This window comes from Mandrillus leucophaeus, unplaced genomic scaffold (assembly GCF_000951045.1).
Source record: "Mandrillus leucophaeus isolate KB7577 unplaced genomic scaffold, Mleu.le_1.0 Scaffold246, whole genome shotgun sequence".
Classification (NCBI taxonomy): Eukaryota; Metazoa; Chordata; class Mammalia; order Primates; family Cercopithecidae; genus Mandrillus; species Mandrillus leucophaeus.
This window is the reverse complement of record NW_012102543.1, coordinates 2,283,656-2,308,399: the sequence shown is the minus strand read 5'-3', so window position 1 is coordinate 2,308,399 and position 24,744 is coordinate 2,283,656. Positions and strand designations below refer to the sequence as shown.

At 37.7% G+C, this 24,744-nt stretch overlaps 1 protein-coding gene across 4 annotated transcripts in view; it reads left to right on the top strand.

The window, feature by feature from the left end:
* SIPA1L1 (signal-induced proliferation-associated 1 like 1) overlaps positions 1 to 24,744 on the top strand; it is a 211,149-nt gene that overhangs the window by 110,169 nt on the left and 76,236 nt on the right. For all 4 annotated transcript variants that reach the window (XM_011983133.1, XM_011983132.1, XM_011983134.1 and 1 more), the window contains 3 exons: positions 10,507 to 10,681; positions 18,493 to 18,596; positions 21,469 to 21,626. In XM_011983133.1, coding sequence (XP_011838523.1) covers positions 10,507 to 10,681; positions 18,493 to 18,596; positions 21,469 to 21,626 — 437 coding nt within the window. The remainder of the gene's footprint in view (positions 1 to 10,506; positions 10,682 to 18,492; positions 18,597 to 21,468; positions 21,627 to 24,744) is intronic.

Here is a 24,744-nt window from a genome sequence, read left to right as displayed (position 1 = left end):
TATCTGAATTTGAGACATGTTATATAGCTCCAGTAGTCAAGACTGTGTGGCGCTGCTGGAAGGATAGACACATGGATCGGTGGAACAGAATAGAGAAACCAGAAATAGCCCCACACAAATATATCTAGCTCATTTTTGGCATAGGTGTAAAAGCAATTCAGTGGAGAAAGGATAGGCTTATTGCAACAGTGCTGGGACAACTGGACATTCATAAACAAAATAATGAACCTTGACTTTTTTTTGGGTTTTTTTTTGGGTTTTTTTCTTTTTGAGACTGAGTCTTGCTCTATTGCCCAAGCTGGAGTGCAGTGGCATGATCTTGGCTCACTGCAGCCTCTGCCTCCCAGATTCAAGCAATTCTCTAGCCTCCCGAGTAGCTGGAATTACGGGTGCATACCACCACACCCGGCTAATTTTTGTATTTTTAGTAGAGACGGGGTTTCACCATGTTGGTCAAGCTGGTCTCAAACTCCTAATCTCAAGTGATCTGCCTGCCTCGGCCTCCTAAAGTGCTGGGATTACAGGTGTGAGCCACCAGGCCCTTAAGCATCAAAAATTAATTCAAAAAGATCATAGGTTGAAATCTACAAGTATTAAATTTTTTTGAGAAAAACATGGGAGAAAATCTTTGGGACCTTGAGCTTGGTTAAGAATTCTTAGATGTGGCACTAAGTGCTTGATCTAGAAAGAAAAAAAAAAAAATTGAGAAATTGTTGTCTATCAAGATTAACAATATCTTACAGTGCTTTTTCCCTTAGACATTTGCTGATAGGTTAAGAATCTTGGGGCTTTTACATCTAGCATAAAGCAGCAGATAAAAAGTTAGGAGACAGATCAGAGCTTTCAGTCATCAGATCAAATCAGAACTTTTATATAGGGCTTTGGAGGTTACAAATTGAAATCAAGGCTTACTGGAGAACTCAGATCTGTAAAACAATTGTATTGAAATTCGTTTTTGTTTTTTTGTTCTTTTTCCTTTGGGACAGAGTCTTACCCTATTGCCCAGGCTGGAGTGCAGTGGTGTGATCTTGGCTCACTGCAACCTCTGCCTCCTGAGTTTAAGTGATTCTTGTGCCTCAGCCTCCCAAGTAGCTGGAATTACAAGCATGTGCCCCCAATGCCCGGCTAATTTTTGTATTTTTAGTAGAAACGGGGTTTCACTGTGTTGGCCAGGCTGGTCTTGAACTCCTGACCTCAAGTGATCCACCTGCCTTGGCCTTCCAAAGTGCTGGGATTACAGGCATGAGCCACTACACCCAGCCTATATTGAAACTCTAAAACTAAAAATCCCCTAAAGTTAGATTCATTTAGAAGCAGCTGCATTTAAGAACATATTGGACACAGTAGAAGAGAGAGAATTGATGAAAACTGATTACCAGAAAAATTTTAACTAAAGAATGGAGACAAGAAAACATAGAAAAATACAGAAAGGCATGTGGGTAACAGCAAAATATATATATGATTGGATTTCCAGAAGAAGAGATATTTGTGTATTATTTGGGAATAAAAGCAGTATTTGAGGAAATGCTAGTAGGGATTTCCAGAACGGATGAAAGACATGCATTAAGATAGAAACAAGGAGCTCTGTCCACCCTAAGCAAGATAATATAAAAAGAAAAAAATCAAATGTAGGCTCATAGTAAAAATTGCTGAAAATAAAAGAAAAAGAGAAAAATCTTTAAAAATAGCCAGATGGAAAAATACCTTTAAAGAACAACAAGACTGTTGAACGTTTGCTGGGCTGTAAAGCCTAAAGAAAAAGTAGAGGCCGGGCGTGGTGGCTCACACCTATAATCCCAGCACTTTGGGAGGCCGAGGCGGGCGGATCACAGGGTCAGGAGATCGAGAACATCCTGGCTAACATGGTGAAACCCCGTCTCTACTAAAAACACAAAAAAATTAGCTGGGCATGGTGGCGGGTGCCTGTAGTACCAGCTACTTGGGAGGCTGAGGCAGGAGAATGGCGTGTACCCGGAGGCGGAGCTTACAGTATGCCAAGATTGAGCCGCTGCACTCCATCCAGCCTGGGTGACAGAGCGAGACTTCATCTAAAAATTAAATAAATAAAGTAGAAACCAGAAGACATTTCTAAAGTGCCAAAAGAGTAACCCTCACAATGAATTTTACACCAAAAAAAATTCTTTAAAATGTAGGCAAAACTAATTTATAGTAAAAAAAAAAAGAAAAGAGAGAAAAAAGAAAATTAGGACAGTGGTTGCCTGAAGCGGTTAGATGATGCAGGAATGGACTGCAAAGAGGAACCAGGAGCTATTGGGGTAATGGAAATGTTCTGTATTTTGATTGTGTTGGGGGTTTGTCAGAAGTTATTAAATTATACACCTTGCATTTACCCTTCAGAAATCATACATCAATAAAGTTGATTTAAAAACTGAAGGCAAATTTCTGCATCTTGCTAAGATTAAGTAAGAGGGACTGCATTTAACCTTCCACCTGAAACAACTTAAAAACTAGACAAAACAGTGAAACAATGGTTTTTATAATGTTGAACATCAGGCATTGAAGGACACTGATTGCTTGGGAGATGGGAAACAAATGAGGTGAGCCCTAAGATTGCACCAGCTTTCTGCCTGAAGAGAGTTTCCAGGCTACAGTACAGGCAGAGGGTACCCAGCTGAAGGCCAGAGACCTCCCTGATTGAGATTGAGATGTGAGTCCAGGGAGGCTAGAATTCGCAGAGCACAGACTATCAGGGAGGAGAGAGCCACAAACAGTCTACTTCTAGTGCAAATAGTTTCAACTCCTACAAACCAGACTGGAAAACTTCATAATTGACATGGCATTGAGTAGAACCTCAGAAAGATTTTGCCTCAGTAGTGGGGCAGAATTATCCTTAGACTAAACACTGCTCTCGTACAACCAAGAGTTTAAAAGCAAGAACTAAAAGGCTCAAACTTTTGCCAAGTAATTTAACTATGAATCCAGAACAAAGTCAAGAATACTTTATAGGAATACAGCAATATCCAGCACCCAACAAGGTAGTATTCATAACATCTGACAAACAATCATTTAACTAAAAACTACAAGGCAGGAGCATATGACCTGTAGTAGGGGAGGGGATAAAATAAACAATTACAACCACAAAAATGACTTTGATGTCTTTCTAATGTTCAGGTAGCAGGAGGAAAGATTGAACATATTAAGTACAAATCTGGAAAAAGAAAAGTTTTATATTTATAGATATGAAAGCTACAATATCTGAGTTGAAAAATACACTGGATAGAATTAACAGCAGATTAGACATTGTGGAAGAAAGAATTAGTGAACTTGATGACATTGCAATAGAAACAATTGCAAAAAAAAAAAACCAACATCAATGTGCTGTGAGACAACTTCACCTGACCTAATATTCATATAATTGGAGATCCCAGAGGAGTTAGGAACCTAAGTAGTTGAGGAAATAATAGTTCCAGATTTTCCACATATGATGCAAGCAGACCCAAGAAACTCAATGAGCCCTAAGAATAAGAAACATGCAGAAAATGGCACCAACACACATCATAATCAAATTGTTTCAAACCAGTGATAAAGAGAAAATCTTAACAGCAGCCAAAGGGAAAAAAATGTTGATTTTCAGAAGAAAGGTTATCAAAATAGGAAAAGTTGGATGATATTTTTAGTCATTAGAGAAAGCCAAAAGAAAGCGTAGCAATACAGTTCTCAGATGTTTACGTCTCAGAGTCCCTTCACCCTTTTAAAAGTTAAAGATCCCAAAGAGCATTTGTTCATGAGACTTTTTTATGTGTTTACCACATTACAATCAAAACAAATTAAAAAATGTTATTTTTACATGTTAATTACATGTTTATTTAAGTAACATGTTTGTGAAAAAAGTTTTCTAAAATGAAAAACTAGTGCAAAGAAAGTATTGTTTTTGCAGATCTCTTTAATGTCTGGCTTAATAGAAGGCAGTTGGACTCACATATGTGCATCTGCTGTCAGTCTGTTGCAATATGTTGTTTTGGTTGGAGTAGATGAAGAAAATCTGGCCTCACAGAGTTTATGTACTTGGAAAAAGAAGGACTTTCATATGGCCCTTTTAGATAATTGTGGATATTTTCCTTTGATATAACACCAAAACTCAACAAATGGTAGTTTTGTGTGTGTGTGTGTGGTTTTTTTTGTTTGTTTTTTCGTTTTTTGTTTTTTTATTTTTCTTCTTTTTTTGAAATGGAGTCTGGCTCTGTCACCCAGGCTGGAGTGCAGTGGCGCGATCTCGGCTCACTGCAACCTCTACCTCCTGGGTTCAAGTGATTCTCATGCCTCGGCCTCCTGAGTAGCTGGGATTACAGGCACTCGCCACCACGCTCAGCTAATTTTTGTATTTTTAGTAGAGGTGGGGTTTCACCATGTTGGTCAGGCTGGTCTCAAACTCCTGACCTTGTGATCTGCCCACCTCGGTCTCCCAAAGTGCTGGGATTACAGCCGTGAGCCACCGTGCCCGGCCAACAAATGGTAGTTTCTTAAAGGTTAATAGCAATGTGCAATCTAAAATCATGAGTGTATTCTCTTAAATTAAAAATTCATTGACTTTCATGCACTTTGAATTAATCTTTCTTTTCTTTCTTTCTTTTTTTTTTTTTTTTGAGACAGGGTTGCACTCTATTGCCCAGGCTGGAGTGCAGTGGCACAATCATGCAATCCTGGCTCACTATAGCCTTGACCTCTTGGACTTAAGCCATCCTCCCACCTTAGCTTCCAAGTTCTGGGACTACAAGCACATGCCACCATACCCACCTAATTTTTTCTTAATTTTACAAAGAGACAGGGTCTCACTGTGTTGCCCTGGCTGGTCTTGAAGTCCTGGCCTCAAGTGATCCTCCCACCTTGGCCTCCCAAAATGCTAGGATTATGGGTGTGAACCACCATGCCTGGCCTTGAATGAATCTTTTACTCATGCATGATTTTGTAATTTCATGCAGCAGTCATTTGGAAAAATTGGTTCTCTTATGCAGATTTTGTTAGTGTTTGCATAGTTTACAATAATGAAAATATTCCATTGATCTTATTAGAAAAAGAGTTAAGTGTTGGGAAGCTCTCAAGCTCATGGTGATAGGAATAAGTTTCCAAAAATTTAAATTTTGCTTTAGAGCTTAAATTCTATTATGGTCAGGAAATATTGTCAGTTGTTTTTCCTGAAGTAACAGGCTCCCGTTTATAGTTTCAGGACAATATCTCCCAAATACACAACCCTGCATAACTATAGTTTGTCTCTTGTTTGTTCTTTCATATGAAAATAGTGATTTTAGTTAGGCTTTTATTGCTGCTATAACAAATTACTCCTAACTCAGTGCCTTAAAACAACATAGATTTGTTATTTTATAGTTCTGTAAGTTAGAAATTCAGTATTGGTGTCACTGGGCTAAAATCACAGTGTTGACAGGGCTGTGTCCTTTCCAGGGGCTCTAAGGGTAATCTGTTTGACCTTTTCAACTTCTGTGGCTGCTCATGCGCCTTGGCTCATGATCCTTCCTCCATCTCCAAAGCCAGCAGTGTTGCATCCCTCTGACCCCGCCTCCATTGTCTTTTCTCTTTTGTCTCTGTTGTCTTTTTCTGATGATCATCTTGTCTTCCTCTTCTACTTTTAAGGATCTTTCAGTCATTGGACCCATCTAGATAATAAAGGCTACTCTCCCCATCTGTTAATTAGCAATCTTTAGTCCATCTGTAATCTGAACTCCCCTTTACCATTAACATTCCATATTCACAGGATCTAGGGATTAGGAAGTAGGTGGGTTTGAGGAGAAATTACTCTGCCTACCAGTCTTCTATGAAAAAGACACAAAGTTCTTCTTGCAACTCAGTTGAATGAATGCTTTTCCTTGAGAAATTTATCATAAAGCACTTCAGTAGGCAACAGATGCTTTATACGTACACTCCATTTCATCACATGGAATATTAAAAAGCATATGCTCAAGTTTCTAGATTTAATACAAGTTAATATTTTACTGCTTCATCAAGGACATTCTTAACTGCGTTTTTATTTGGGGAAGGGGTAAGTGTATAGCAGAGAAAAAGAATACAAGGAGTGCTAGTATAGTTTGGAGCCGCTGCTTGATTCATGCTAGAGTGCCAGCAGTTTGACTCACCATGAGTGCGTATGTCCATGGAAAATACCAGATTGACTCTTAATAGTGTTTTGAAGATAGTTTTGATGTCATGATCCATCACTCCCCACAAGAAGGTTCTCAGAGATGCTCAAGAGTTCACTGACCACACTTCAAGAACTGTTGCACAATGAAATACCTCATTGTGACTATTTTAAATTTCTAAATTTAGTTAGGCAATAGTAGAGGTTTCATAAGAATGTAAGAATTGGGTTGTTCTCATGGTTTGTGCCATCCCAGTGGCCACCTTCTGGCCATGATACCAGGGAAGATGGGGTAAAATGCAAAACTTCTGAAGAAGACTCTGAGATCTTGGTTATTCACATCTCTTTCTTCTGGTACAGGACTGTGACTTTATCGTCCATCTTTCCAGGAAGTTATGGCTGTTTAAGTCAGATTGCAGTGTCTGTTTTTAACTCTGTGTTAAAATACCTACCTTATGAGAGGAAGAGCAAATGTATGTACTGTTGGTTCCCAGCTGTGGAAGCTCACATCACTTTTAGTAGGTGTTGAAAGACCCCTTTACTTTGTTGAGATTCAAGACCTTCATCTCAAATATAACCTTTATCCTGTTAGACTGACCACCATCACTTTTGTGTGTACAAACATTTATTGAGTGCCCAACACTTCCCTCAGTGCTCCATATGAACAGCTGATCTGCAGACATGAATTATAGCACCATTGCTAAATGACCCAGAGGTTATCCAAAGCAAAATGCTCAACTGTGGATAACCTAGCCTGTTCCCAGGAGGGCTTCTGGCGTCATCGTAACTTTATTTTGATCATTACCTTAAAGTATTGTATATGTAGATCCATAAGCCCAGGTAGGTATGTTTGTGTGTTTCTCAGACAATAAATGCTGTTTTATATGACCTCAAAACAATCCAAAATCCCCACATCATGGCTTTACAACTCCATGTACATTTGCTCCTTCTCTTAGAAAGTTCCTGGTTACATTTACTTAACTTCTCCTTGTCAACATCTCATTCTGTCTGGGAACATGGCTGCTAAGGACTGTAGGAGCTGAGTTCAGAGAATGCTACCTACCTTTGATCTAATTGGAGTAGAAATCAAGATACAGTCATATTGTCACCTTTGAGGATACAGCAAGTGACATATGGCATGGTTTCAAACCAGAGGAAATTCAACATTCTTAGGAATTTCCTAATCCTCTTAAAGGATCATTCCTTTCACAACTGGCAAAACCAGTTTGTTCTGTCAGCAGGTGGAGCTCACTAGGGTATATAATTCAATCAAAGGAGGCACATTGTCCTGTCCTTGAATTCTACTTGTCCACTACTTTGGGGAAAGTTTTCTTATCTTCTTTCTACAGGAAACTTTTTTTTTTTTTTAAATAAAAGAATCCTTTTGAGTGTGGCACAATGAAATCTTAGGCCTCTATCTAAGAAGTTTTAAGTAGGCACCCACAAATTCAGTGTCACTGTAATGCTTTCCATTAGTCAGGGTGACTTTTATTTTACACTGTTGCAAGTAAAGGCTGTTCTGGGAGGCATTGCCAGACAACATGTAACTTAAAGCCCCTTCCTGTCTACAGATTGCTTGATCTTTTTGTTCTCCCTGGAGGCAGAGAGTCAGGTAATGTTCTGCCCTGGAATCTGGCTGTATTAAGGACTTCTTTTGTAATAGACATCGAGACTATCTCTCCCTTTTTATTTGTTGAGACCTAATAGGGTACTTAGCTCAATTCTAAAGCCAAGATGAAACCTTTACCTGTGGGAGCGTTTCCCTCTAAGCATTAGCCACATTCAGCCATTAGAAGCAGGCCAGCTGAGAAAGGGGTTAAATGTCAGTAGTGTGCAGAAGTTTTACCCTGATTTTTTTTTCTTATGTGTGCTATACAAAAGTGAACTAAGTCTCAAATGTGTTCCTGTTCATAATCAAGGTAACGGTAGGTCAGGTTGTATGCTATTTTAAAAATATTCCAGGCCAGGCACAGTGGCTCATGCCTTTAATCCCAGCACTTTGGGAGGCCGAGGCAGGTGGATCACCTGAGGTCAAGAGTTCGAGACCAGCCTGACCAACATGGTGAAACCCCGTCTCTACTAAAAATACAAAAATTAGCCAGGGCTGGTGGTGCATGCCTGTAATCCCAGCTACTTGGGAGGCTGAGGAGGGAGAATCTCTTGAACTTGAGGCAGAGGTTGCAGTGAGCCAAGATCGCACCGTTGCAGTCTCACCTGGTCAACAAGAGCGAAGCGAAACTCCATCTCAGAAAAAAAAATATATATATATATAATCTAGTATTCGTATATCCAGTTATTTACAAGTTTCAGACTTGGAACCTTACCTTCCTCCCACCAGTGCAGGTAAAATAGAGTCAGGTCGATAGGATTATGGAACTCCAGGAACTCTCCTGTCTATGCACAATGCAAAGGCTGTTGAGCTTTCTTCTCAGCTAAGCAGGGTGCAGGGGAGGGAGACAAAGCAAGCAAAGGTTTTGTTTGTTTGTTCATTTGTTTTTTCCCCTATGACATTTTTTGTTACCACGATGTGAACCATTTGGTTTGGAAAGCTGAAAATGGTAGTTCAGTTTCATAGTCCCTTAATATAAAGTGGCAGGGCTGGCTGTGTTTTAGAATTCAGGAATTTTCAGATTTTAGAGGGATAATAAAATGTATGACCCATATAGTCATATTCCCAATGAGATCTGGGGCAGTACCCCACAATCAGTTATGCAGGGGAAATACGAATATTCACACAAAGATGAATAAATTAAAAGTACTAGTGTCAGTGTCAGCCCCATATCAAGTTTTGCTGCCAAATGTGTTTGCCTAAATTTGGTTTCTACCTTTAAACTTCAGAATTGCAAATAAGAAGTTGTAGACATATGTTGCAGTGGTAGAAATAGAGCAAGACAAACCTGGTTGAGTCCTGGTGATAGTGGAGCTGAGTCACAGAACTGACAGTTTATGATCTTGTGTCTTCTCCCTACTGTACTACTTCCTCTCTCTTCCATTCTCTGATCTCTTTGCTCATCTGTCAAACAGGGGTAATATTTGCCTTGTGGGCTCTTGTGAGAGTAAGAATTTAATGTATGTTAAACACTGCACACAGTGCTTGGCATATGGTAGATATTCAATAAATGTTAGCTATTAAAATTTCACCTCTTCTCTTCCCCCTTTTATTAGATAAAACCTTACTGATGTGGTGGTTGTAATGACACTCTGGAAATAGGATAAAGTGATAAGAATTATCCCAATGTCATTGGAGAATTCAAAGTCCAATTTTTTTTTTGGAGACAGTTTTGCTCTGTTGTCCAGGCTGGAGTATGTGGCACAGTCATGACTCACTGCAGCATCGATCTCCCAGGCTCAAATGATCCTCCCATCTCAGCCTCCCGAGTAGCTGGGACTACAAGTGTGCACCACCACACCTGGCTATTTTTTGTATATTTTGTAGAGATAGGATTTTGTCATGTTGCCCAGGCTTGTCTTGAACTCCTAGGTTCAAGTGATCTGCCCCCATCAGCCTCCCAAAGTGCTGGGATTACAGGCATTAGCCACTGTGCCCAGCCCAAAGTATACATTTTTATGTTGAAAACTCATTGCTTGTTAAATGATCAGTAACAGCTTAAAATTTGTTTGCAAAATGACAGAACTTTTCAATGATGAATAAATGTTTTGATTAATGTTATATGTAAATCTCTTAATCCTTCATTTTAACTGCATTTGAGGAAGAAATATTTGCCGTGAGCTGATTTGCCATTATGAGGCCTCTTTTAAAGTTTCTCTGCAGACACTCATCCTTTAGAAAACTATTTGAAAGAGAAGTTGCTCTAAGTGCAGTATTGATGATAGTAGTGCTGTAACAAAGACATAAGCAAGGTTTATAATTTAATATATTGGGAAAAGGGTATTGGGAGATAAGTCTTTTCTAATTTTACAAAAAAATACTGCAAAAATATTAGTGGACCTTTTAGTGCAAAACAGTTTATTTTAAAATATGTTTTATAAAGTAGACCTCTGCTTTTAAATTTGTAAAGGCCTCGCTTTTAAAAGGGGGGACACCATAAAAAAAGAATTGCCTTTAGTTATCAGGATTTTTTTAAATAACCTCATTTTGTACTTTGTAATTGATTAACAGAAGTTTCCTATAGTACCAACAGATCTGTTCTAATGATGCATGATCTTTAAATACAGGAAATTTTCATTTATTTCTCTGGCCTTTTCTCAATTCATGGAGTTTATAGATACTTGCTCCACTTTATTTTTGGATCAAAGATGGAAAACACAGAAGGATTTCAAGAGAAGAAAGATGTTAACTATTTTCTGGGCATGTGCCCTATAGGACCTTTTAGCATTTGAGTGGGACAGAGTGGATCTGCCTATATTTATATACATTGTATTACCTGCCTTCACAGCTGAACTACCAGCAGAAAGTAGGCATCATGTACTGCAAAGCTGGACAGAGCACTGAAGAAGAGATGTACAACAACGAGTCAGCTGGCCCAGCCTTTGAAGAATTCCTCCAGCTATTGGGAGAGCGAGTTCGGCTCAAAGGATTTGAGAAGTATCGAGCACAGCTTGATACCAAAAGTAAGAAATACTTACACCCTCCTACTAGGCTTATTTTCCTCCTGTTGTGCTGTTGTGCATCTGCTAAATTATCCGTAAAACAACATTGCCATTTATTGCAGAAAACTGCTGGTGATGGGGGAGAGAAAGCCAGAGAGGGAGGATGTAGCACCAGAACAGTTGAAGATCATAACCAAAGTAGCTAGAATTAGACTCTAAAAAATATAGTGTTGTCAGAGGTGTGTGGATGAAGTGGGGCAGTGACACAGATCATGCAGAATTCCTCCTGGATATCATTGTGTAAATTTCATTACATTTAGCCAAATGTTAGGGTGATTAAAAACTCCGGAAACTTACAACCATCTGAATATAAGACTGGAATTTTTGACTTTCATTAATTCATTTCATAGTCTTCATGTTTATATATGTATTCAACCTTTGTTTTTGTTTCTTTGTTTTGTTTTTATATCTAGGATTTTTGTTTCTATTATTATTATTCACAGTCTACTTAATCTCTGAGAAAATAGGCTTTTTAGCTTTGGTATTAGTTTAGCTCATAAAATGTGTTGATTAAAAGCATGATAATGAAACAGTCTGTTTAACTATGGTGCATAAACCTGAAAAGTTGTCCGTGCCCAGTCCCCAAGTTGTCAGTAAAATAGTTAACATTCTCAAATGCCTATTTTGGTTAGCTGGGACTAACCAAAGAGTGTTTTGACTTTTGCTATGTGTCTGTGTGAAAGCAGTTTTAAATTTTATCTTTAAATTCATCCATAGACACCTGTGACCTGTTTTTCTTTGAGAGGGTCTTTGGATTAGCACATCTGTATTGCAGTCTATAGTAATCTCTCTGATTTTCTGTACAGGAAATTAAATAAGGAGTTGAGTCATGAAAACAGAAAAGCATTCATAAACTCCACTGCAGGGAAGAATTTCCTGTTGCCATGGTTTTGCTGTTGCCAACTTGGAAACGACATGCAAGAGAGACTATTAAAACCCATAAATAGCCTAGCTGCTTAAATATTATTTTAACATTCTATACTCTGCTTGCAACTGCATAAAGATGTTAAATTTCAATATGCCCTTAAACTCTTTTTATCCAGGTATTCTGATATTCACCCTGTACAGTTCATTCATGTTGCCCCCATTTGTTGTGCTGTGTAAGTTATCACTACCACAAAGAATTATTGAAGGGATCTGGGAAGAGAATGTGTAATAAGCTCAGTGATACTATAAATGAATGGTCAGATTGGGAGTTGATAAGATTGTGTGTTATCTGTGATGAAGAGTGATGTGAGAAATGTATAGCTAGGGTATCGTTAAGCAACATGACTGTAAGTCAGGCAGTGGAAGTAGTAAGGCAGTGGAATACACAAAATAAGCACCTTGTGCACAGTTTGCCCAATTATCCCAACAATTGCAAAGGCTAGAGGGGGATGAGCCTGGATTAGCAAACAGCCTCTTACTGTAGTTTTGGAATTATATAATACATTCAACAGGGAAAGATTCTTTTTCACTGAACTACTCTCCTTTAAGTAGTTCAACTTTATGAGGCATGTCTGACCTTTCAGGGCATATTTCCTGAGAAGGATTCACAGAAAAGTGTCCTTTTCTGTCCTTCTAAAATGACACATTTCCTAAAATGAAAGAAAAGTAGGAAAGTATTCCTACTCTGAAGCCCCAAAGAAGACAGTATGCAAAATCATCTCTTTTACTCCAAGCTTATGAATAGGGGCAAAAACTAGAGTCCATTCATCATGCCATTCAAACCTGCATTAAATAATAGCAGACCACCAAAATAGGCAACAGCCAGCCTCTGTACACCTCAGCTGCCTGCTATTGGGCATGACACTACTAGAGATAAGACTTCGTTCTATGTGCTGTGATGTAATCTCACTTTATTTTGTGTCAAGAAACTTTGAATATAATTCTTTTTCTGAAAAAGTGCTTTTCAGAACAAATGTTCAAAGATCATTCCCACTGTAGATGTCACTTGAATCTATGGATTTGTAGTTTTTATCAAATTAAAATACTATTTGCTATTATTTCTTTATTTTTTCTGTCTTACCTCCCGTCTCTCTGAGACTCCAATTACACATATGTTATGTCACTCACTGGTGTACCACAGGTTAGTGAGACCCTGGTTCTTTTTTTTTCCCCCAACCTTTTTTTTCCTTCTGTGCTTCAGTTTGGATAATTTCTATTAATATATCTTAAAGCTCCTTGTGTTTTTCTTTTCTTCCATGGTGTCTTAATTCATTGTTAATCCAATCCAATGAAATTTCCATTTAAGATACTGTATTTCAGGGCCAAAAGTTGCATTTGATAATCTTTTTAAATGTCTTCTATTCTCACCTCATTAGGTTCACACTGGTTCACTTCAGATCCCTAAACACATTTATAATAGTTGTTTCAAAATGTTCATCTGCTAATTTCATCGCCTCTCTGATTTTCGGTTTCTTTTTTTAATGGGGTTCCTCTGCTTTGGGTTATATTTTACTTCCTCACATGTCTGGTTGTTTTTGATAAGATAATGGATGTTGTAAATGTTTCATTGTTCAGTATCTTATTTTTATTATCTTCTTTAAGTGTTGTTTTGTTTTGGCAGGCAGTGAAGTTGCAGAACAGCTTGATTTTTAGGAGTCTTGTTTTTAAGCTTCGTTAAAGCATACCTAGAGTAGCTTTTACTCTGGCTCACTTAACCCTACTACTAAGGCATGACTTTTCTTGCACCTCAGTACTTGAATATTCAATGAAGTGTCTACTGTGGCTGCTCAGAACTCTAATATCTCCCAACCCAGTGTGAACTGTAAAATTATTTGGCTTGTAATTCGTTGGTAGTTATTCTTTCCCAAATATTTTGTCTTTGCTTGACTTTTGGAATTTATGCATATGTAGCTTACTGTCCCAACTCAAGACTCAAAGGGACCGCTATTCAGATTTCTGAACCTTTCATCTGATACTTCTCTCTCTTTGGTATTCTGCCTAGCAAATATCAGCCACCACAGACTTCTTGAACCCCAGTCTGTCTTGGCTTCCCCCTTCAGTACCCTGCTCTGTGTCACTGTCCCACAAGTACCTCAAGGTAGAAAGCCCAGGGGTCATAGGGCTTATCTTCTGCATTCTTTTTTCTCAAGGATCACTACCCAAGGCTGCCTATTGTCCAGTGTCTGCAAATAGTTGTTTGAGGTATTATGTCATTTTTTCTAGTTATTCACAATGGCATGGTGAGTGCCGTATCAAGCACTTTGTTATGGCTGGAAGCAGAAGTCCCAGATACTTTTGATATATATGCCGTCTCATTTAATTCCTACAAACCTGCTAGATACCAATTATCCCCACTTTACAGAATTGGCTTCTTTAGATTAAGTAACATGCCCATGGTTAGATAGCTAGCAAGCATTAGGGAAGTAGAACAGATCCCAGTAGTGTGGTTAATTAAGTGTTCAGGGAAAGTATAAATGTGGAATGAAACACAGCAAAGCCCCAAGACCGACCTTTACCCTACGTCTTCCTCCCTCTTAAGTCCTTGAACTAACAGCACTCAAACCAGTTCATGAGATAGCTCTACTTCATGCATTATCATCATATTCATTTCTCAGTATTTTTGTAAAGGAGGACGAGGCTCAGGGAAGGAAGAAGTAATGAACTATTGAACCATTTCTTCTTTTTCCCAGTTATCTGTACAGAGACCATCTCTGCATTTCAGAAATAAGGATTTGTAGCAAACAAGCAAGCTACAAATGAATATGTCACAGGCTGGAACAATTCTGCAATGAAGAAATTTTTAGTAGGGGATTTTTCCTTCTTTTTTGTTTGTTTCTTCAGATGATATAACCTAGATAACTGCCATTCCCTCACACTATAATAAATACAATAAACTTCCCACCAAGCAGTTTGTTACTTGAAAGCTGGAGACCATCCTCATTTTTAGCTGTGTATGTGGGTTATTTAGGGAAATTATTTCCTGACTGAGGTTTGTTTGCCAAGTCAGTAAACAGGAGACTTAGAAGCCCTCTGTAAAAGCTTTCCTTCAAAGCCCTGCCTTCATTAATTTGCTGCAATGTTAGTGGCTGCTGTCTCCTCCATTTTTCAGCAGTGTTACAAATGCAGTTGAGGTTCAGGATCTCAGAAGAGATGTAAGACTTTTCGTAAAGAAAGATTTGGAGGCAGATCATGTGATTGTCAAGGTGACTTATATAATGCCTGAATTTACTTATTAAGTTTTAAAGTTCTATGCAAACATGAAGTAGCATTATTCTTTCATCCTTCTTCTACAAGCACATTGTCCCTTTAGAGTTGCTCAATACGCTCTTCAACCAGATAAAAAAGCATCATTTTTTTTCATTTTCCTGATAGTCATTCTCTTAAAACTTCCATAGTTTCAGGGTTTCATGGTCACTAAAAATATTATAATAAGAACATTGTATGCTTTATTCCTTAGTAATATAGTAAACAGTCTTGTTTTTAAAAAACTACAGATTCAGGAGGACATTTGCAGGTTCGTTACAGGGGTATACTGTACATTGCTGGGGTTTGGGCTTCTAGTGAATCTATTACCCAAATAGTGAGCATAGTACCCAGTAGGTGGAGATTTTGAGGTGGAGTAGGGTTTTCCAACCACTCCTCTCAACCTTCCTCCCCACTTTTGGACTCCCCAATGTCTGTTGTTTTCATCTTTATGTTCATGTGTACCCATTGTTTAGCTCCTGCTTGTAAGTGAAAACATGCAGTATTTGACTTTCTGTTTCTGCATTAATTCACTTAGGACAGTGGCCTCCAGCTGTATCTATGTTGTTACCAGGGAGATGATGATGTTCTTCTTTATGGTTGTGTACTATTCCATGATGTATATGTACCAGATTTCCTTTATCCAGTCTACCATTGATAGACACGTAGATTGATTCCATGCCTTTGCTGTTGTGAACAGTGCTGCAGTAAACAAATTAGTGCAGGTGCCATTTGATAAAATCCCTTTGAGTAGATACCCAGTAGTGAGACTGCTGGGTCGAATGGTAGTTCTATTGTTAGTTTTTGAGAAATCTCCACACTGTTTTCCATAGTGGCTATATTAATTTACATTCCCACAAACAGTATATGTATATTTTTTCTTTTCTCAAAATCCTTGCCAACATCTGTTATTTTTTGACTTTTGAATGATAGCCATTCTGTCTGATATCAGGTGGTATCTCATTGTGGTTTTAATGTGCATTTCTCCAGTAATTAGTGATGTTGAGCATTTTTTCATGTTTATTGGCTGCATGTATGTCTTCTTTTGAGAAGTGTCTATTCATGCTCTTTACCCACTTTTTAATGGGGTTATTTGTTTTTTTCTTGTTGATTTAAGTTTCTAAGAAATTCTGGATATTAGTCTTTTGTTGGGTGTATGGCTTGCAAATATTTTCTCCCACTCTGTAGGTTGTCTGTTTACTCTGTTAATTATTTCTTTATAGAAAACATTCTTTTTGCATTCTTTCTGGTAAAGTTTAGTATCTCTATGATGTGCATAGTAATTTCAGGATTTTGGAATTCTTTTCTTCTTGGAAAGAAAAGTTTCATTATTTTAGCCCTAGTTTCATCTCTGAAACTTCTGAAACTGTTCCCAAACTGCTGAAAATTATCAGCAAAACTATAAATCTAAAAGACCTCAGAAAAAAGCTGGTCAGATAGCATACACTGTGTGAAATGACACATGCAGAGGACAGAGAGAAGGGGCTAGAAGTAGAAAAACAAATGATCTTCAGTGTTTTCTTCCCCAGCAGTTTTCCACTCTGGCAGTAATCCTTTTAGAACTAGACAGGCATATAAAGCACAATGTAATAAATGAATACCAATGACAATCTTTTTTTTCTGGTTCATTAATTTTGCTTAAAATTGACTTGAAATGCATGTATAAGTACACGTCAGTGGTGACACATTCACTTTAAAGTTTTAAAATGTACTAATCATTCTATACGTATTTATGGAAAGGGTTCTTGACAATAGATAAGTTATCGATGCTCAAGACCTTAAATAGTTCAGTTGAATCCTTTGTTGTAGTAATACGCAGTTTTTTTGTGGTGATGGTCATTAATAATTAGAAGGTATTTTCTTGGATATTTATGTTGTTAACATCGTTTTCCAATTTTTGAAAAGTAGTCTTTGCTTTGTTCTATTTTTGACTATTTTTAAGCCTTCACGTTTCATGTCAGCTTCAAAATTAGATTCTCCAACAAGCTCAAACTTGAAACTTAGAGCTCTGGAATATCTTTAGAAAGCTGTCTGCAAGCCATAGTTGTAGTCTATTCTTAGAGCAGTACCTGACGGCAGTGGAGTTACTGCATTAGAGCTACCTGGGAGTGTCTGTGAAGAATAGATTCCCCTGTGAGGCCCCATACCCACTGAGGAGTGTTTTGGGGGGTGGGCCCTGAGAATCTGCCTTTTAATTTAGCTCCGCAGCTGATGCTGTGCATACTAAGTTTTGAGAACTACTGTTGCCTTTTGGTATATGTCAGAGAGTTTGTCTGAGAGCATCATTCTCTAAAATGCCGTCAAGTGTTTTGGACCTCAAAAAATAGGGTCAAGGCTGGGCATGGTGGCTCACGCCTGTAATCCCAGCATTTTGGGAGGCCACGGTGGGTGGATCACAAGGTCAGGAGATCGAGACCATCCTGGCCAACATGGTGAAACCCCATCTCTACTAAAAATACAAAAATTAGCCAGGCATGGTGGCATGCGCCTATAGTCCCAGCTACTCAGGAGGCTGAGGCAGGAGAATCACTTGAACCCAGAAGATGGAGGCTGCAGTGAGCCGAGATCACACCACTGCATTCCAGCCTGGGCAACAGAGCGAGACTCTGTCTAAAACAAAACAAAACAAAACAAAATGGGTTGATAGAGAGTTGAGTTTACTTACAGTGAATGTACTTCTGTTCCTTTTGCAACCACTAAGTCCAGGTCCTTTGAGTCTGAACACATATTCCCTTTACGTTGGGAAGTTAATAACTTTTTCTGCAGCTTCCAGTATTTGTGGGAACACTGATTCTGAAACTTTGTTAAGATTAAGGCAGTAGAGGTTTTTTTTTTTCTTAAGGAAAGTGAGAATACAATGTGCTTAAGTCTTAAAAAAAAAAAACTGTTAGACATTGCTGTATCACCTTTGTTCTTCAGTGTTAATGATCTTGTTAAATTATTGTCTTTTTTTTTTTTTTAAGAACAAGTCTCTTGCTTGAATTGGAAGTATTAGAAAAATGTTTCTTAACTTGATGTGTGGACAGAATTCAGGGGTCTGTGAACTTGGATGGGAAATAATTTTTTCTTTATTTTCACTGACCCCAAGTTGAAATTTAGCATTTCTGTTAATTATGGCCATAGGCAGTAAACCACAGTAATTCGTTTACCTGTGATTTCATTGCCAATAGAAAGCACAGATATTTTCATATTATATTATTTGTTGTTGTAGATATTTCAAGAGTGTGTTCATCATGTCTTCAGCATTATAGTAGATACTAGACCAACTGCTACATCTTGTTATATAAATCTTGTGCATTCATATTTAAAATTATTTGATACTGTGCGCTTCAGTATAATTTCTTTTGAACTCTTAAGTTTTTTATTTTATACTTTTACAAATATTATTCTGAGAAGGGATCTGATCCATAGGCTTCACTAAACTGCCAAAGAGGATCGGGTACAAAAGGAAAAAAAATAGGAAGAACACCTGTCTTGTCTAGAATCTTTTCATCCTAAATCATTTTCTTTTCTTTTCTTTTTTTTTTTTTTGAGATATTTCTCTTAAAAAAATTATTTTTCCTGTTATAGTCATCTCATCATTATATTTTTTTTAACTGTAGCTGACTCCACTGGAACCCATTCTCTGTACACAACATACAAAGATTATGAAATTATGTTCCATGTTTCTACCATGCTGCCATACACACCCAACAACAAGCAACAGGTAAGAGATCCTCCTGTTATCTGTGTTTTCACCCTTGTTTCATTTCCTCTAGAAGCCTAAGTGGCAAGTTTGTAAAATCTTAAACCAGAATTTAGTGTTGCACCTGTCACAGCAGCGGGAAGCTTTGTGCTTTGTGGAAGTAAGGAATAGCAAATGAGCTGAAAACAAATGAAGAGACCCAAATTTTAGGTTAACAGCCAGCTGGATGCCTTTGTGAATTAATCATTTGCTTTTCACTCATGGGGATTGAGGTTTTCATGAAATCCGAAGAACAAGTTGAAATCATTGGTAATTACGTGACTCTGCAGGGTTGCAAAGAGCATCCATGAGAGGATGAAGTTTCATCTCAAGAGGCCAGTGCACAGAGTAGGAAAGTTCTGATGTTTCATTATAGATTTCAAAGGAGATATGGAATACTAACTTGGAAAAAAGTCAAATGTCAACAGAATGATATTCTTCCTTACCACGTTCATTGGGAGATAGCAAGGAACATAAATAACAATTGCGTATGTGCACATCATACGCAGAGCTTCTCTTAAAATGTTCTAAAAGCTCAATGCCCAATTACTAAAGTGTAAGTAAGGTAGGAAAATGTGGAAACGAAGAGGTGACAGACTGTTACAGAGCAAACTGGAAACTGGCAGTATTGTTTTAGGGAATGTGTGGTAGTTGATTTTTAAAAATATTTTAAAATAAATAATAGCAAATTGAAATGTAAAAGAACCAGAGAGCTAACACACTCTTTTTTAAAAGCTATTACAAACTTGAGCAGTTCAATTTTACTTCTGACCTTCAAATGGATATGAATTTTTGTTTTTGTCAGTTGTTGTGCTAACAGAGCACAGGCCAGCTGCAGAATGAATCACATCCTCTTTTACAGAAGTTAACCAAACACTGATCTAATCTAACACTTTATCACTTTAGGTTTGATTAAATCACAAATCTGGGTAACAAAGTTTTGCCTTTCATGATTGCCAGTGTAATAAAAAAATGGGGAACAAAGCAATGAATCAGCTATAAATGTGAAGTAAACCTGTTTTAAGATAAACTCCCTGATCTGGACTTTGTTGATAATTTGTTTTATGCAAATCCCAGATTTTAGCTTTCTTTGAAAGAAAAACACCGTGCTAAGAAAGGCATAATAAACTTATTATTCTAACCAGTCAGTAGATGAAAAATTTAAGAACATTAGCAAAATGATCATTAAAGAGAGCATAAAGACTTATTCTGCCTGATCACTTAGAAGAGAAAGATGAGATTTATAAGGGTAAAAAATTTAGTAACAAGATAGGATTGATTATTTGTAACTAAATGAGTTGAAGTGGTAGGCAGAGAAAGTTGGCATTTAAATGGCAGCTCTCTAAATTATTTAATTTTGGAGTCTAATCAAGACAAAAATGTTACAGTCCTAAATCATAATGAGAAAGAAATTGGTACTGCAACATATCAAGAAATTTTCACTCTCTAGCCAAAAAATTTATTTTCTTCTATATAGACTACTTTATGCTTGGGAAAAAAAAAAAAACAGGAAAAATGTATCTTAAAAAATTTTTTGCAAGCATTTTTAATATAAATATTATTTTTCATTATATGTAGCATAAGATGGAAAAATGGATTTGTTTCTATTTGGGTCCTTTATTAAGACGTTTATTTTTATATGTTAAGCCATATTTTGAAGAAAGAATAACACTGCAGAAAATGACATAATCTGTGCAGGAATGGCATAACATGTAGATAAATAGTATTTGTTTTTGGTATGTCCAAGATCCTGAGTAGATTAATAATCTTTAATTATTGATATGTTCTGTAGAGCAATCAATACACACCAGCCTTTATTTTCATAACATCTGATTGTATATCATATTTAGAAATGAACTCAGAAATAAACCGCTTCATTAGAAGACAATTTGGGATGCTTTCAAATTCCTAAGGTTAAAAGTACATTTCCTGAACATTCTAACTGCCAATTCTCAACCCTAATCTAAAAGGCTATTGTTTCTCCCAGTTGGCAGCCAATACTAGATCACTGATTTTACTGGTGTGCAATTTGTATGCCTTAATGTCACTAGAGAATATTTTTTTGAATACAAGTTTTATAAGTACAAGCTTATGTCTAATAGGTAGTTTATGTAACTGTCACACTTAGTTGTTTTTCTTTTTTAAAAGCCTCCATATAATAAGTATGAGAAACACAAATTTTATTCTATTTTTCTTTACACTATTGAATTAACTGCTGAAAGACACTGACCTGGGATGATCTGGGGTGCCTGAGTTTGAAAGCCACCCATCCAGCACCCACTGAATGGGAAACAGAGGGTGTCCCTAAGCAGCTTTCATTGCAATTAAAGAAGCTGTTTAAACCTGAAATTTACCTGCTTTTAATTGTTGCAACATTCTGGAATATTATTCTTTTCTACATGCCCAGCTTGTGACACAAAACATATATCAGAAAACACCTTAGCCACATTTTCTTTCAATGAAGTCAATTAAACCAGAACATAAATTACATTGTAATTATTTCAGCCATTCTCATCTCTCAAAATCTTCCCTATGGCACTTTTCTTATGTGAAAATGGAACAAAACTGTTGTTATCGAAACTGAGGATTTGGAGATGTTGGGACCTGGCATAATATGCTAGATATTGGGTAGATCTATTTGAATGGCTGTATCTTTTATGCAAATTTCAAAATATTCATTTCCATATTCTTCCTTAGAGGGAATAAGGCAGGCTAAAACATTGACAGTACCTGTGTAGATTACCTACCTTAACGTGTACTGATTAGTAATGAATGTTTTAATATATAAGGGAATTGGGGCGGCGGGGAAAGCAAATTATTGTCATTTATGTTGGTTGCTTATTTTTTCTTGTAGCTCCTGAGGAAGCGGCACATTGGAAATGATATTGTAACAATTGTTTTCCAAGAGCCTGGAGCACAGCCATTCAGCCCAAAAAACATCCGATCCCACTTCCAGCATGTTTTCGTCATCGTTAGGGTGCACAATCCCTGCTCTGACAGTGTCTGTTATAGGTGTGTATGGGTGTCACAGCAGGGGCGCTATGGATGTTGGCTGGTTATCACACAGAGGCCCCATTCAGCTCTGCATTCTGAGGTGGCAATGGAAAGTCTATTACTATTTCTTTTTGTCTTAAAACTGTGCATGCGGATGGCTGAATTCACATGATGATGTAATTCGGTGGCATTGACATTACCCAAGCATGTTGGTTAGACACCTGCCGTTTCCATTTGCACCTCCTCCTTAGGTGATGTCCTTCATCCATACCATCTGGTCACCAACCAACTAATTACTCATATTGCTAATTATATTTTTCTTTTGGCATGGCAAGAGCAGAGAAGAAGGATTGTAATAAATAGGGAAGAGAAGTTAATTTTTTGAAAAGCATTGTTATTAAAGAAGCCTAAATCCTTGCCTCTGACTTACTTGATTCACATTAGCACTCTGACTACAAGCTTAGAAGCGCTTCTATACTTTATTCAGCATTATTGAAATTGTTTCAGTGTCACTTGTTGACGCAGTCACATGAGTATCAGAATTCAGGCCTCTATCTGTGGAGACCTTTCTTTGTAAGAATACTGGAGAGTTAGGAGTTGAAGGGGATAGGGACCTGTGATGCTAGCTTGATATGGGTGTAGTGCCAGAATGTGTAAGGGTAATGTTCTGGCATTTGTAAGATGTTTTTAATGTGCATCAGTTCCTTTCAAAATATGTACATTTAGCATATCTTTCCATCCCTAAAATGTTGTCTGCACAGAAAGTGACCAGTGCAGATTGACAGTTGGTGAGATCCACAATTGTCTATCTTTAGGGGTAAGGCAAATTAATTCTAGGAGTAGAGTAAGTGTAGCTTTGAGGAAAAAAACAAGTAGAGGTTGTGTTGGTCTCCTGCTGGCTGTCACCATCCTTGCACGTATCCTAATAACTGCATTGGTTGAGCTCTTCTTACAAGCCCCACACTATTCTAGACATCTTACGTGCATATCCCATTTAATCTTTAAAACCCATCAGGTAGATACTGCTTTTATCTCCATTTTCAGATGATGAAATTTAAGCCAGGTCACTTGCCTTGGGTTAGCTGGCTAGTGTTGAGCAGAATTAGACAGGAATGCAGTCAGTTTGATTCTAGAGCCCAGTCTCTTAACCATGCTGCTATGCCACCTCTCTCACATGCTGGGAAGGCTGGGTTTTCCACTCCGAGCTCCCAACACAGAGGCTCTTCCAGAACTTCTCAGGTGCTGAGCCTAGGAGAACACCCAAGACCAGGGAAGTCTGTAGTTTCCTAGGGTTGGGGCAGAAACCCCAACCATGAAGACCTAGATCTGAAACCTCTTATCAAGGAAATAGTATCTGAAAGCTGCTCTGGTTAGTTGTAGAATGAAAGCACAGAACAATTGACTATAATTGGGATGGATAACTATTTGCATTTAGAAAATACTCAATTAAAACATGCTGTGCACTCGATTCATGCAAAGGATTTCATACCACTTGACAGGTAGAAAGTTAAGCCCATTTTGAATGGGCACTCCAAAGTTTGGGGAGTGGAAAGCTATGCAGTTTCTTTTAAAGAGAGTTTCTTCTTTTCAAGCCTTTGTCTAAATCAGTACCGTCCAATGGGACTATAATGCAAGGTACATATTAATTTTACATTTTCTAATAGCCAGATTTTTTAAAAAGTGCCAAGATATAGATGAAATTAATGTTGACACTGTTTTTGACCCATTTATACATTTTATTTACTCAATATATCTAAATATTATTTCAACATGAATTAACATGTGATTTCAGCATTTAACAATTATTGTGACATCTCACATGTTTTTTGAACTAAGTCGTTGTAACCTGAAGTACATTTTAGACTTACCGCGTATCTCAATTAGGATGCTAAATTTTCATTGGTGATACTTGATGTATATTTAGATTTCATAAAATTTACAATTGAAAAGGTAGATTTAATATACCCAGATTCTTCCAAATGTACTTTTTAAAATCTTTAAAATAACAGAATTAAGTATCAGTTTTTAAATCATATATTAATTAAAATGTAATGTAATTTGATATTCCTTGGTCCCACTAGCCACATTTCAAGTGCTCAATAGCCACAGCTGGCCAGTGGCCACCATAATGAACCGCACGAGTCTAAACAGACTGCTGAGGGAGGTGTGTTCGCCTTCTTCAGTGCTCTGTTTTTTTATTTTTATCATCCCTCCCCTGAAAATTATGATTTTTGTTTTCTCTCTCTTATTTTTAATCTGTTGCCTGGACAGCCCATCTTTTGAACCCCATCGTGTAACGCTAGGAGTCTTTGCAGGGAGTGGGGTACTGAACATCCCTGCTTAAGACATGTGGGCAGGTCTGGAATTTCCTAGTTACCAGGCTTGTTTGAAGGCCCAGCACACAGCTGTGAAGAGAATTTTGGCCTGTTTATCAATCCAAGAAAACATATCAGTTTGTAACATCACTGAAAGAAATCACAAGAGATTATAGAGTAGTGACCTTTGCATGTTGTAAACTTTAAAGATCAATGATTTTTTGCCATCCTTGTCAAAAGACTGGCAGGCACACTTCCTCAGGTATGTGATGGGTGATGTCAGGAAGTGTTTGAAGGCACAGAATAAACAGGGCATCTTTCTTCTAGCCTTTAATGTTGGGGGAGGGGATAAGGACAAGCTTATTTTCTCATGAAAATAAATGTTATTATGAGGTACAATGGGAAATATCAATTTTCAGTTAAAACATGAGTCTTCAAAGAATTTTTACACCCGTGAGTTTTTCTCAAACTCCAACCACTCCCCAAACTACTGGGGATATGAATTTATAGGCCTGTTTTATTAGGGTGGTTTGGTGGAAAAACTTATACATGGGTTGATTTATACTTTAAATCTAATTTAATTTTATCCCTAAGTGGTCGGGCGTGGTGGCTCACGCCTGTAATCCCAGCACTTTGGGAGGCTGAGGCAGGCGGATCATGAGGTCAGGAGATCGACACCATCCTGGCTAACACGGTGAAACCCCATCTCTACTAAAAATGCAAAAAATTAGCCGGGCGTGGCGGCGGGCACCTGTAGTCCCAGCTACTTGGGAGGCTGAGGCAGGAGAATGGTGTGAACCCGGGAGGCGGAGCTTGCAGTG